At 39.9% G+C, this 12,473-nt stretch overlaps 1 protein-coding gene across 2 annotated transcripts in view; it reads left to right on the top strand.

Moving 5' to 3' along the window:
* plod2 (procollagen-lysine, 2-oxoglutarate 5-dioxygenase 2) overlaps positions 1 to 12,099 on the top strand; it is a 29,998-nt gene extending 17,899 nt beyond the window's left edge. Inside the window, exons 6-20 of one of the 2 annotated variants that reach the window (XM_072378473.1) lie at positions 33 to 96; positions 348 to 445; positions 1,774 to 1,875; positions 3,733 to 3,858; positions 3,965 to 4,086; positions 5,265 to 5,369; positions 6,120 to 6,245; positions 6,862 to 7,003; positions 7,749 to 7,811; positions 8,923 to 9,036; positions 9,312 to 9,377; positions 9,594 to 9,698; positions 10,949 to 11,095; positions 11,465 to 11,590; positions 11,705 to 12,099. In XM_072378473.1, the coding sequence (XP_072234574.1) occupies positions 33 to 96; positions 348 to 445; positions 1,774 to 1,875; positions 3,733 to 3,858; positions 3,965 to 4,086; positions 5,265 to 5,369; positions 6,120 to 6,245; positions 6,862 to 7,003; positions 7,749 to 7,811; positions 8,923 to 9,036; positions 9,312 to 9,377; positions 9,594 to 9,698; positions 10,949 to 11,095; positions 11,465 to 11,590; positions 11,705 to 11,860 (1,662 nt within the window). In that variant the 3' untranslated portion in view covers positions 11,861 to 12,099. The remainder of the gene's footprint in view (positions 1 to 32; positions 97 to 347; positions 446 to 1,773; positions 1,876 to 3,732; positions 3,859 to 3,964; positions 4,087 to 5,264; positions 5,370 to 6,119; positions 6,246 to 6,861; positions 7,004 to 7,748; positions 7,812 to 8,922; positions 9,037 to 9,311; positions 9,378 to 9,593; positions 9,699 to 10,948; positions 11,096 to 11,464; positions 11,591 to 11,704) is intronic. The other variant, XM_072378474.1, reaches the window with a different exon arrangement.
* Positions 12,100 to 12,473: the final 374 nt, after the last annotated feature.

Here is a 12,473-nt window from a genome sequence, read left to right as displayed (position 1 = left end):
TGCGAGCAAATTTCCGTGTTTATATCTCACAGGAAACACTCAATATGACTCTGGACCACAAGTGCCATATTTTCCAGAACCTGAATGGGGCTGTAGGTAAGAAATCAAAGGAAATACATTTCATAATTTAATTTCTAGGTGATATGTAAAAGTTAGACTCATTGTTGTAGGGGAGAAAAAATTACATTAAACAGCTTTTGCTGTACTAACTTTAAACCAATACTTTATGCTTTTGTAGCTGGAAAACGTCAGTTTGGCCTGACTAAAGTCTCAAAGCTCTCGCCCAATGTGGCACTTCAATTTTCATTACCTGTCCCAGAAATGTCTTGTGTTCCCCTTTTTGGCAGATGAAGTGCTCCTCAAGTTTGGAACAGACCGAGTCAGAGTTAGGAACATAGTGTACGACTCTCTGCCAGCCGTCATCCATGGCAATGGAAACACCAAAGTGAGTAAGAAATTTTGCCCATGGGCACACCTAACATTGTTGGCATATGGCACATTCTCACTACTTTTCAATTGGGTGTTATGACCAAGGACACACGCCTTGAGTTAAATCATTTATCTCTTCTCCATCATTCGTTTCATCAAGCTTCATCTGACCTCAACCTTTCTGATCTCTTTTTAAGATATCAGTCATAATGAAGTAAGATTAAGTTAATACATTCTGACACATTCAGAAACGAAAAAAAAACCCATACAGCTCATGGAATGGTTGACAGTTACCGCTGGCCATTAAAGGCCTGCTCACCACTCATTCAGGTCAAGGCTTCAGTCCAAGCATCCCCTATTTGCTCATTGCCATCGGTCTCTATACACCAGGGTAAGAGTGTCACTGAGTTAAAAACAGGGTGTTCGTATGATACTGCTATCAGTCTGTGGAGCTTTTTTTTCTGGTGTTTTCCTTCCCGTAACTTATAAGTTCTCTTCTACCACTGGCTGCATGTGTCTGGCTGCATGTGTCTGGTTACCCCTGGTAACGTATCAAATCCACCCAACTATTGAGTCATTCTTCCCAGAGGCCCAAACAGCCGTACGAGAAACTGGTACATGAAATAATCCATGACCTAGCAGTGGTTTCAACCACTGGAGCTAACCAGCTGGATGTCTGGCCCTTAGTTTATTATTTCCAATTTATCATGCCAGGCTCAGTCACAATCACATTGTAAACGTCTGCAATCAGATAGGTAAACAGCAGCATCCAGGAAATGATATGTGACTATAAAATATGCAACTTTAATGCGCACAACACAAAGCAGCAATGGTTGGGATTAAAATATGATGACATTTCCGAGGAACACTGGGGACCAAAATAGCAATTGCTTGCCAATTTTGAAAATTTATGATCCTGAGGTCTGAACTCCAAGTAATTTCTGTCCAATCATCCCATATCCAAACAAAAAAGCAAAACCTTTTTTTATGGTATCTCAGGGTAGGATGTTCAAAACACATAATAACAATGTTTTATAATATTGGTCAGAATTATTTGCATGCCTGAATTACAACCACAATATTTAAACTAAATATCTTTGGATCTAAATGGAAAACTTTGATATACATGTAAGGTTTATTAAAACAAGATTTATTAAAGTAACGTGAACAAAAATAGTTTTTTCATGTTTAATTAAACTGAATTGTTTTCTTTGAAATTATACCAGAATATACTTTGAATTCTGTACTTTCACCATGTGTTATCTGAACAGACTTTTAATTGTCCTCTGCTGAAACATAAGAAATGTCTCTGCTCACCTGCTCTGAAATTCTTTCCCTCTACAGATGTATTTGAACTACTTGGCTAACTATGTTCCCAATGCATGGAACTATGAACATGGCTGCAGCCACTGTGAGGACGACATGCTGGATTTGTCACAGTTAAAAGTAGGTGCTTCATATTTAGCCTTTTCCATTCATTTGCCATCCTTGTTGGCCCACTTTAAAACAGCTGCTGTGGAAAGTTTGTGTTTAGTCTTCTTTCCTGTGGACATTGGAAAGGATGAAACATAGCCTGGTATTCCAGCATGAGCCATCTGTCTATTGTCGACTGGCTAGACAGTAGGATGAGAGCCTTACTTGTCTAATTTCAACAGATAAGCAAGAGTGTTGCTGCTGTGCACTCTCTTTCCAACAATAATAGGTCTGTATATTTGGACCCTTTTAAAAGGGCAAAAGAGCGAGATGAACTGCTCGGGGGGAAGAGGAAGCACTGTGCGGCTGTGTTGCAGGATATGGCTTCTGAGGTTTTGACAAGGCCTCATTTAAAGGGGTGTCACTGTCGACCAGCCTGCCTTTTAGTGGGCTCCTCAGTGTGGCTTTTATCCACAATAGTAAGTTATAGTGGTTACGATGAAAATTTGTCACGAAGTTCAGCCAAGGCTGGAAAATGTATAGACAGCGAGAATGGTAGGCACTAGGAAACGTCTCCAGCTGTGTGGTTGCATCTGACATGTTACCAAACTTCTTTCCTTTTTCTGGTCAGAGCACTGAAGCCAACGTGCCTGATCTTTGTTTCTGCGTTTTTCGGAAACATTTTGGGCAACAAAATCAGTCCTCGCAAAACAAAATCATCAAAGATTTCTCTTGATATAATCTGCAGTACTGCAGGCACAAAATGTGCCACCGTCACACCAATCCTCAAGATTTACTGTAATCCTGTAGGCTCCATAAATAATTGTGCTCTAAAAGTATTACTGGAGCTGATTCAGTACAAACCCAGCTAGCTTGAAATGTATCTCTTATAATAAATGGAAAACACTGCTTCTCGTAATAGTAATAATAGGCAAGTCGGAGCAGACCTTTCTTTCCACTGTGTCCCTCTGTTTGTTTGGGACAGAGACTTCTGGGAGATCAGGTCATGTGGAAACACAGTTCTCACTGTGTCCAGGCCTTTTTTGTGGGTAAACAAAAGTTAACAGGCAGTCCTTCCTGGCTCTCTGTGTACTTTGGTTTTGAACAGTGTTGATGCACGACCAAGTACCAGTACTGTGCCAACCACACAACTTTTTTGTCTAGTGTAGTTACTTCTGCATTTGGGTGTTTTTTCTCTCTCCCATTATAAATTTTGTAGTTTAGCTTTTCAATGCCCTCCTTTGCAGTTTTACTTGTCTGCCTGTCTACTGTCTTGGTGTAACATCGGCTTGATGCTTGAGGTCCCCTTCTTGTGCCTGAGATGCAGTCACTGTGGAACTGGCAAATTAGATGGTTCTTCTTGGATCGCTTTTCATCCCTTGCCCAGACCTTTGCTGTGAACTGGTCAAGAGGATCAACAGTCAAGACTGGGTTGTGTGGGCTGGAGCTGTGTGTCATGGGAAAGTCTCTCCTCCTCTCTGTCTCGTCCTTTTTTCCTCTCTATACCGTGTCATCTTTACCCCAACTGTCATTTTAAGCATGGGTCTTTTACAGTATGTGTTGCCATGTTACTATCATTGGCCGGTCTGTAGGAGCAAACGATTCCCTTTATCATTTTATTGATAATTTAATTTTAATTGTAAATGTGAACACTATGATGTCATTTTTAAACATGCATGCAAAACAGTACAAAGTATAATGGTCAGGATCACAGTTAAATGAGCTGCTAGATAAGAGCAAGTCGGTAAAAGACATCTGCAGTTGCTTTACTTTTTGTTTTTGTGAGAAGCGCTAGTGTAAATATCATCGTGATTTATGTCAAACAGTGTTTTCCAACTGAGGCCAGCTGTTTAACACAGAACTGATGTATCTTTCCTCTAATCTAAACAGGAGTATCCGAATGTGTTGGTTGGAGTGTTCATTGAGCAGCCAACTCCATTTCTGCCTGAATTCTTCCAGCGGCTTCTGACTCTGGATTATCCAAAAGATAAACTTAAATTTTTTGTTCACAACCATGTGAGTGTTTGCAGCTGCTCTCATTTCTTTTTTTTTTTTTTTTTTTTTTGCTACACCTCTTCAGTGTATGGCTCCCCCTAACCCATTAATATTGGCTTCCATTCAGGAGGTTTACCACGAGAGACACATCGAAAAGTTCTGGGAGGAGAACAGAAATGTGTTCAACAGTTTCAAGGTTGTGGGACCAGAAGAGAATTTAAGCCAAGGAGAGGCCAGGAACATGGGCATGTATGTGTGCTTAATCATCAGTCAGAATATGTGATTTTAAGAATATGTTGAGTTAACTATATATTACTTTAAAACCTCTTAATTATGCCAGCAGGATTTCTGTTTAGAAAAGTCATATGTATTACTGAATAAAGCATAAGAACTGTATTTCACAAGGTTAGTGTGCTGTTACCAAGGTAATATGTAGGTGCCTGTAGTGGGTCTTTATATAATTTCAGAATAAGTTGTCACTCACTGGCCTTTTCAGACAAAGCAGGAAGTGGCTTGATTCACTGCTGAATTCAGCACACAGATAGAGAAGGGAAGTGAAGGGAAACCTGTGTCCAAGATATTACACATACTGTATACATATATACACACAGAGGGAGTAATTTGGGTAATTCAGATTCACACAGTAGCAGTTTTCCCTCCATCTTGCTTTCTGTGATTGGATGGATGTCTATTGGCAGCATGGATATCCCTTTAACAGTGACTGCTGCATCACCGAAGGCTGCTAACCTCATGAGTTTTACTCAGTGCGGCAACAAGACCATTGTTGTGCTGTACAAGCCATTGAAAATGAGGAGATTCAGAGTGCAGTAGTGTCGTTGTCGCATTCTGTCAGAGAGGGCCTGAAGGCATCATCAGAGAGATGCCATCTAAAGTCATAATGTGTTCTGAACTGAGGCAGGGTCACATGTTGCACTCATTTTCACTTAACCCCCCCTCACTCGTGTGACTGATCTCTGTCAAGCAGTTCCAGCTGTCATCAAGACAAGACTCCCTCCCATCATTAATGAGACATCATGATACTCGTAGCTGTTGGTGATTTAGTCTATTTTGAAATGATCAAACAAGCCAGACAGCCAATCAGGGATAAGGATAAGAGTTGAAGTTTTCAAAGATAGGGATTAGTGACCGCCGATTGAACCCCCACTTTGCCTCAGATCAGGGCCATTTATCTGCTTTGTGAAAAAAAAATACATATATATATATATATATATCAGTTGTCAATAAATCTTGTTGTCTGAACTAGGCTTACAACTGAATTATCCTTTGAAAGTTAAAAAAAAGTTTCTTTGAGAGACCTTGAAATTATATTTAAAAAAAAAGATCTTTCACTAAGAAACTGTATCTTATATTTATTAATCGGATTTTGTGACATTTAATTGACTGTTATGTGTTTTTAATTTCATCAGGGATCTTTGTCGTAAGGATGCCACTTGCGACTACTACTTCAGCATAGATTCAGATGTCATGCTCACCAACAGACAGACACTGAAGCTCCTCATTGAGCAAAACAGGTAATCATACAGTGACTTCAACAGAACTCACTTTGGAGACAATTCAGCAAGCCTTTCTCGGTAGCTGGCGTGATCATTGAACCATTGCATTCATCCCTCAAGTGGCAAAACCACAAGAACATTACAGCAGAGTCAATTAAAGTTTTAAAATAAGCTGCCCTGGCTTCCTGTTTTTTCCTGGCCAGATGGAAGCACTGAGAGTCTGTAGTACCAACCCTGAAATGCCACTTAGCATTATACAAAAAACAAACATGCAAACCCTTTTTTCCCCCTCTGCAGCTCATAATTGTGAAGAAACCTTCCCATAAACTGGATGTCACTGTGGCTGTCGCAGTGGAACTGTGACCAACTGGGAGCATGCAAAGCAAAAGACTTTCTGGGATATTTAAAGGCAGCATGGGAACACTCTGCTGGCAGTAGTGTTGTGGGAGGAAAACCAAGGAAATTTACCATTAGTCTACTGTACTGAACCTATTTGCAGGAATACCGACCATCACTGAGATTCATGGATACATTTTTAAAAGTCTGCCCTGTTAATTTGTTAAAAAAAACAACATAACATGATGTTTTTAATTGACCTTTTTTTAGATATGAATAGAAAACCACGATCTGTCAGTGGCTTGGTAACGCTACAGTTTCACCACTAAGACAATCAGTACATTAGGTGGTTAGCTGCCTGTGAGATTTACCCCAGTTTTATATGTTTTGACAGAAACACAATCTCTGCTCTGTCTCCCGCTTCCCCCACAGGAAAATAATTGGTCCCCTTGTCACCCGTCACAGCAAGCTGTGGTCCAACTTCTGGGGAGCATTGAGTCTGGACGGTTATTATGCACGCTCAGAGGATTATGTTGACATTGTGCAAAGGAAACGTGTGTAAGTCACAAGCGTACACAAAGCAATAACTTTGCATTTTCTATGGTTCCAACACACCTGCATGTGCGGTTTGGATCTATCAGAGTGTCTATAACTGTGAATAAGTCTTGTTCCTTTGTGCTGAAACAGTTCTCATCCATGTTTCGACATCATCAACAAGAGACTTTATTATGAGCTTCCATCCTACAATGTACATTAGAGAGTGATTAAAACTACAATCTACCTGGGCAGTGATTTAATACTGAGCAGTGAAGCCTGAGGCATGAAAATGACTGTAGTCAAGTTCAACCCTTTTCTCTGATTGTTCATAAAAATAGCATTAAATGGGATCCAGATGGCAAACTCCCACACTCACCCACCACAGCACATTATATCACCCACAAGAATTATCTGCCATGTCATTTTGACCAAACAGAAGCTCCTTAATACCATATTTAACATCCTGCCTAATTTCACCACATAGTTCTCTAACACAGTCTATAATCATTCCTGAATCTTAAAACATGGATAGTGTAAATAAGAAAAAAAAAAAGTCTCCTCTAGAATTCCAAGAATGCAAATTTAGAAGGTTATAGCTAAATGAACACCTACTTTCTCTGTGTCTTGTTGTTTCAAGGGGTGTGTGGAACATTCCTTACATGGCACATGTATACCTCGTCAAGGGCAGTGTTTTAAGGAATGAACTTAAAGAAAGGAACTACTTTGTTCTGGAGAAACTGGACCCAGATATGGCTTTGTGTAGAAATGCCAGAGAAATGGTAAGAAGGCACCAAGTCCTGTTTCGGACCTTCAAACATTGAAAGTATGTTAGCTTTAATGCCTTAAAAATATGCATGTTTGGATAAGAACTTAACAAAGAATGTAGTTCTGTATTTATATATTGAAAAGGCTCAGCACAGCTATTTGTAGTTTAAGAATAAAACAAATCTAACTCATGACAAAGTAAACAGCTCGACGGAAACCAAAGAAGGGCAAGTATGAGTGTTTTGAAATGTCTTTTGTCTGTCATTGAGGCATGACTCTCCTCTGTTTGTAGACGCTCCGTGGTGCATTACGGTTCTCTGTTCCACTTGTATCCCATCATCCTTCACTTTCTCTCACCTTAATGGTCATGATCTCATTCACATGTAACGCCTGGCTTGGGAGCTGTTGACAGTGGTCTTGTGTTTTATATGTTTTTCTTTTCACTCATGAACTATTCTCTCAGCCACTCTGTGTCACTTACATGCCGCCTGCACTCAGAACTGAACAGCTACCCTTACCTGATCCAAACTCGGACTACTTTTGGATTGATTTGCCTCTTTCCCAGCATGCATTCCTTCCATACTAACCAACAAAGACATCAGCTTCAGTGGGAATCTTGCTCCTTTCTCATGCAGGCGCATTCTACCAAGTTCTTATAAATGTGACATGTTTATTTACTTTAACTGTCACTGCATCTTTTAATCCTAAATGATATCATTCATTTGATCCTGTTTACATGATGCTTCTCCTCTATTTTAGACCAGTCACAGAGAAAAAGACTCCCCTTCTCCGGAATCATTCCATATGCTCAGGCCCCCAAAGGTCTCCATTTACTTTATTCTGTTTTCTGACACATGCATTTCCAATGAGTTAGCACTCAGAAACTGAGTTTTAACTGGTAGGCCAATTTTCACATGCAAAAAGACTGTTTTAATTTAAGATTTCAGCTTAAAGTTACATTCTTACACAGATTAAGTGGAATGTTGTGTTCGCTACAAGCCATTAAAATGGTCTTAATGTAACATACTAAATGTTAGACTACTGTGATGTTGACCATTACATGTGTTGAGTTTACATTTAAAAGCAGATTTGTCTCTACTAGAGCGAGAAAGAGCTGTTCTCTGTCCTGTTTTTTTGCAATCGTTTTCAAAACAACACTGAGGAGACAGGCGGCTGAAGAGTCAGTCCACATGCAAGTCCCCTGTCCTGATGCTTTACCCCGAACAGCCAAACCTCACAGCAAACACATGTAACCAAGCTGCTCCCTCTGAACACACCGACTGATCTCAGACTAGGCTCCCTCAACATTTCCTTCCACCCATGTAAAGCAGTTGGTGTAAATCACAGCTTTCACAAGATGATTTTAGGCATTTGGAAACTTGCAAACGAGTGTGAAAGAAAACATCGCTAATTCATAAGTTTTGCCATTAATAAAGCCTAGTCTGACAGTGAGTCTAAATTCTCCAAATCCACTCCTACATAGCAACCTCCCCATGCTTTACAGTATAGGGAATATTGTTCCTGGATCCGCTTTGTCCCAATGCTGCCCCTCTGTTCCCATCTCCTTCCCCAAGTACTTCACCTTGTCTTCCTCCCAACCCACCAACAAACCTGCAGCCCTCCACCCACCGCCCATAAATAATCTCAGATTATTTATATGACACCTGTGTGTGTGTGTGTGTGTGTAAGAGAGAGAGAGTGAGTTAAACATACCTGATTTCAGTGTGTTTAAACACACTGAAATCATTTTTATTATTCTATTTTATTTCTATCTTTATTTCTCATTTTGTCTATGTTTACCTCTAATGAGCTTACTTTGCTGTAGATCTGAATATAATGCAGTTATGTCAGTCTGAGCCCATTATAAGTTTTTTGTCCCTTATTGCCCCTCTAACTTGTCTGAAACTGACAGAACTTTCTCCATTTGCCGCAGGGAGTCTTCATGTATCTAACTAACCGTCACGACTTTGGGAGGCTCATTTCCACAGCCAATTATAACATTTCTCATTACAACAATGACTTGTGGCAGATATTTGAAAACCCTGTGGTAAGTCATGATGACTGATTACTCTTCATCCGCACAAACAAAACAAAACAAATCTTATTTTTCTGAGCAGCTCTGATAAAAAACAGCCTCCTGGAAAGGTTTTTACCCATAATGGAAGCATTAGAACATTTAAGACTAACTCCAGTCTGATGGGGCTACTGCATTCGGCAAGCTGGAATCTGCCCTGTAGGAGAGGGGATTAGTTCTGTGAGGTATGCAGGTCAGCAAACGGTCCAGAGAAATGCCTACTAATTTGAAAATCTCTTTACGTGCAGGACTGGAAGGAGAAGTACATCAATGAAAACTACACTCGAATTTTTACTGAGAACTACTTGGAAGAGGTTTGTTTTTCTGTGTGTGTATCTGCATGTCCTCAAGGTACAGACACAGACTGAGAGACAGGGAAACAGGATGACATAATGTCGCTGGGAAAACCTAACATCTGGTTTTAACATGTCTGGGTATTACATTTCAGTCACTACAACTCCAGGTGAAGGTGCGATTCAAGTCTACTCTCAGTGGACTCTATATTTACGTGTAATGTGTGTGTATTCCAGCCTTGTCCAGATGTGTACTGGTTCCCTGTCCTCTCAGAGAAGGCCTGTGATGACATAGTGGACGAGATGGAGCACCTCGGTTCGTGGTCGGGGGGCAAACACGAGGTCAGTACTGTTGGCTCAGGCTCCCTGAACACAGAGCTACACTACAGGCACAGTGCTGTGCTTTTATGTCCTCTAATTTTTGCTGTCGCACATCCTAATGAAGGCAGGATTGCGTTAAGAATAACACAAAGCCCGTGAATGGCTATTATTTGATTCTGTTGTAATTATCTTTGATTAATAAATTAAACAAAAAAAGTCAAACAACACTGACAAATATACACCAAATGTTGCTAATGATAAACATATGTCATCAACTCATAAATGCTGCCAATGTAGTTTAGTTTTAGCGAGCATGCTAACATTTGCTAATGCTGCAAGTAGAAAGTCATCCTAACTTCTGGAATATTACTTGTTTTTTTGGTGTTTTTTTTTAACTGTTCCAGGAGCAATATAGTGTAACTCAAATTCAACAGAGAATGCATTTCTTTGTTTTCTCTCTTTCTTCATTTGTAAAATGTCTACAGGTAACCAAAACCACCACAAACAGATTGCCTGAAATGTCCCGTTGTCACACTGTCAAGTGTGTGAAGCATATTTCCATTTAGACACCTTTGTAAGGGCTAATATGTTCAGAAAATAATAATTAAACTGAAAATTTGACATTGATTAAGATTTATTTCACATTCTATTTAAAATATTGTAGTTATTTGGCATCCCAAATTGAAAGGAACTAAAGGTATACCCTTCAGTGATTTACTGTGGCTGTTTGAGGCTGGTGCACCGTTGTAAAACAGACCCAAACAATGACACAAAAATAGGTCATGACTGTAACTTTCTACCTTCCAAAACCATTTGTGAGGTTACACGTTAGCCAGATGTAGTGAGTGGAATACTCCCGTTTAGCTATAGTTTTTATATACGAACTCACATAAAAGCATAATTAGTGTACAGACTCAGTAAACGGTTCTTACCACCAGCCCCAGCTTCAGTTGAGTATAAAATGAGGTCATGAAGATGTGTTTTATTTTTAAACTGCCTAATTCATGTGACCTGTTTTAGAGAGTTTTCAGTTAATATGTCTCTAAGCTTACCTAGAGAGCTACATGCACACAGATACTTCAGCTGAGACAGTTTGAGAAACGAATGTGCCGCATGGGTCATTATGTCTCAAACAGACAGACAACAATTCAGCCTGCGGCTTTAAAGGCACACAAACATCATCACCATCATCACACTGAGAGCTGTGGTCACACACTTTGAGAATGCTGGAATGCCTCACTTTCTGCTTTATTTTCTCTCTTTTCTCTCAGGACAAGAGGATATCTGGAGGCTATGAGACGGTGCCGACAGACGACATTCACATGAAGCAGATTGGGTTTGACAAAGAGTGGCTACACTTCATCCGAGAGTTCATATCACCTGTCACTTTAAAGGTTTTCTCTGGATATTACACAAAGGTTAGTGCGACCGGGTGGAGAAATACTGGCCAGATTAACAGTTAACACATCTGCTTTATCCCTGAAAAGTTAATTATTTACAGTTTTAGGACTGTAACAATACAGGATTTACACTATGCACAAGTATTCACAATAACAATAATATATAATAAGTTATTGATGGAACTGTGGGGAAACAAATAACGCTACTGGCTACATCACCTTTGTTTTAATGTCTATTGTCTAGTTTTTTGTTTTTTTTTTGGTAATTGAATTACACAGATGTGTCTGTGGATGCACAGATACATCTGCCAGTTATTCACTTGTACATTATTTGGAAATATGACACACAAACTGGTAATTGGGTGGATTTCTGACCCTTTATTGCAGGGCTACGCAATAATGAACTTTGTTGTAAAATATACACCAGAAAGGCAAGCATACTTGAGGCCCCATCATGACTCTTCCACCTTCACCATCAACATCGCTCTCAATAACAAAGGCATTGATTTTCAGGTAAGCAGGCGTGTTAAGGGGGAGGAATCGGCTCTCACTCTTGTGTTATCTTCATCTCAAACCTCCATAAGCTCACGACTTTTTTTCAAAGTGTCCGTTTTATATATTTGTCAGGGTGGAGGGTGCCGTTTCCACAGGTATAACTGCTCCATAGATTCACCAAGAAAAGGCTGGAGCTTCATGCACCCAGGACGACTGACTCATCTCCACGAAGGCCTACCCACCACTAACGGCACCCGCTACATCGCAGTGTCCTTCATCGATCCTTGAACTATTTGTTCATATTGTACTTCTTTTTTCTCCTCCCTTTACTTTTTCTTTAGTTCGATTTTTTGTTTCCATTCAAAATTTTGTGCGCCAGATTTTGTTTTTGCTGATGCGATTCTTTCATTTTTTATTTTATTTTTTTTTGAAGAGAGTGCTTTAAAAGAACAAACGATTAAAGGAATCTCTGTCAAACAGAGTGTAGAGTGGAGAGGGAAGTGACAAAACTAATGAACACACACAAATTAGTTAAAAAAAGAGAAACTGACGCGCTAGCAGAGGACGCCGTTGCACCAGATTGTGGTTTAAAGCGTTATTGTTCTACCCAAACCCGACACCGTCCCTGGAATCGTGTACTGTAAGGTCACCATGATTTTCACAATACTGATTTTACATCGTCATGGTGACCATCACTCATACACACTGGTAGCTTTACTGATGAGCCGCTGTACCACACAGGTGAGCAGATAGCCGTTGTGTATCTAAATGTGTTTCTGTCGCGTTGTCACTGAAAATTGACTACTGGTGCTTATAGACTTTATCATAGTCTTGCATTCATGTCCTTATTTGTGCGTTTGTGTGTTTTCTACCCTGAAGCAGCTCATTTGATTTTTTTTTT

The sequence above is a fragment of the Leuresthes tenuis genome, unplaced genomic scaffold (assembly GCF_036924035.1).
Source record: "Leuresthes tenuis unplaced genomic scaffold, fLeuTen1.0.hap1 SCAF_24, whole genome shotgun sequence".
In the NCBI taxonomy this organism is placed as follows: Eukaryota; Metazoa; Chordata; class Actinopteri; order Atheriniformes; family Atherinopsidae; genus Leuresthes; species Leuresthes tenuis.
Note: the sequence above shows the minus strand (reverse complement) of the source record. Positions and strands in the feature narration are given on the sequence as shown.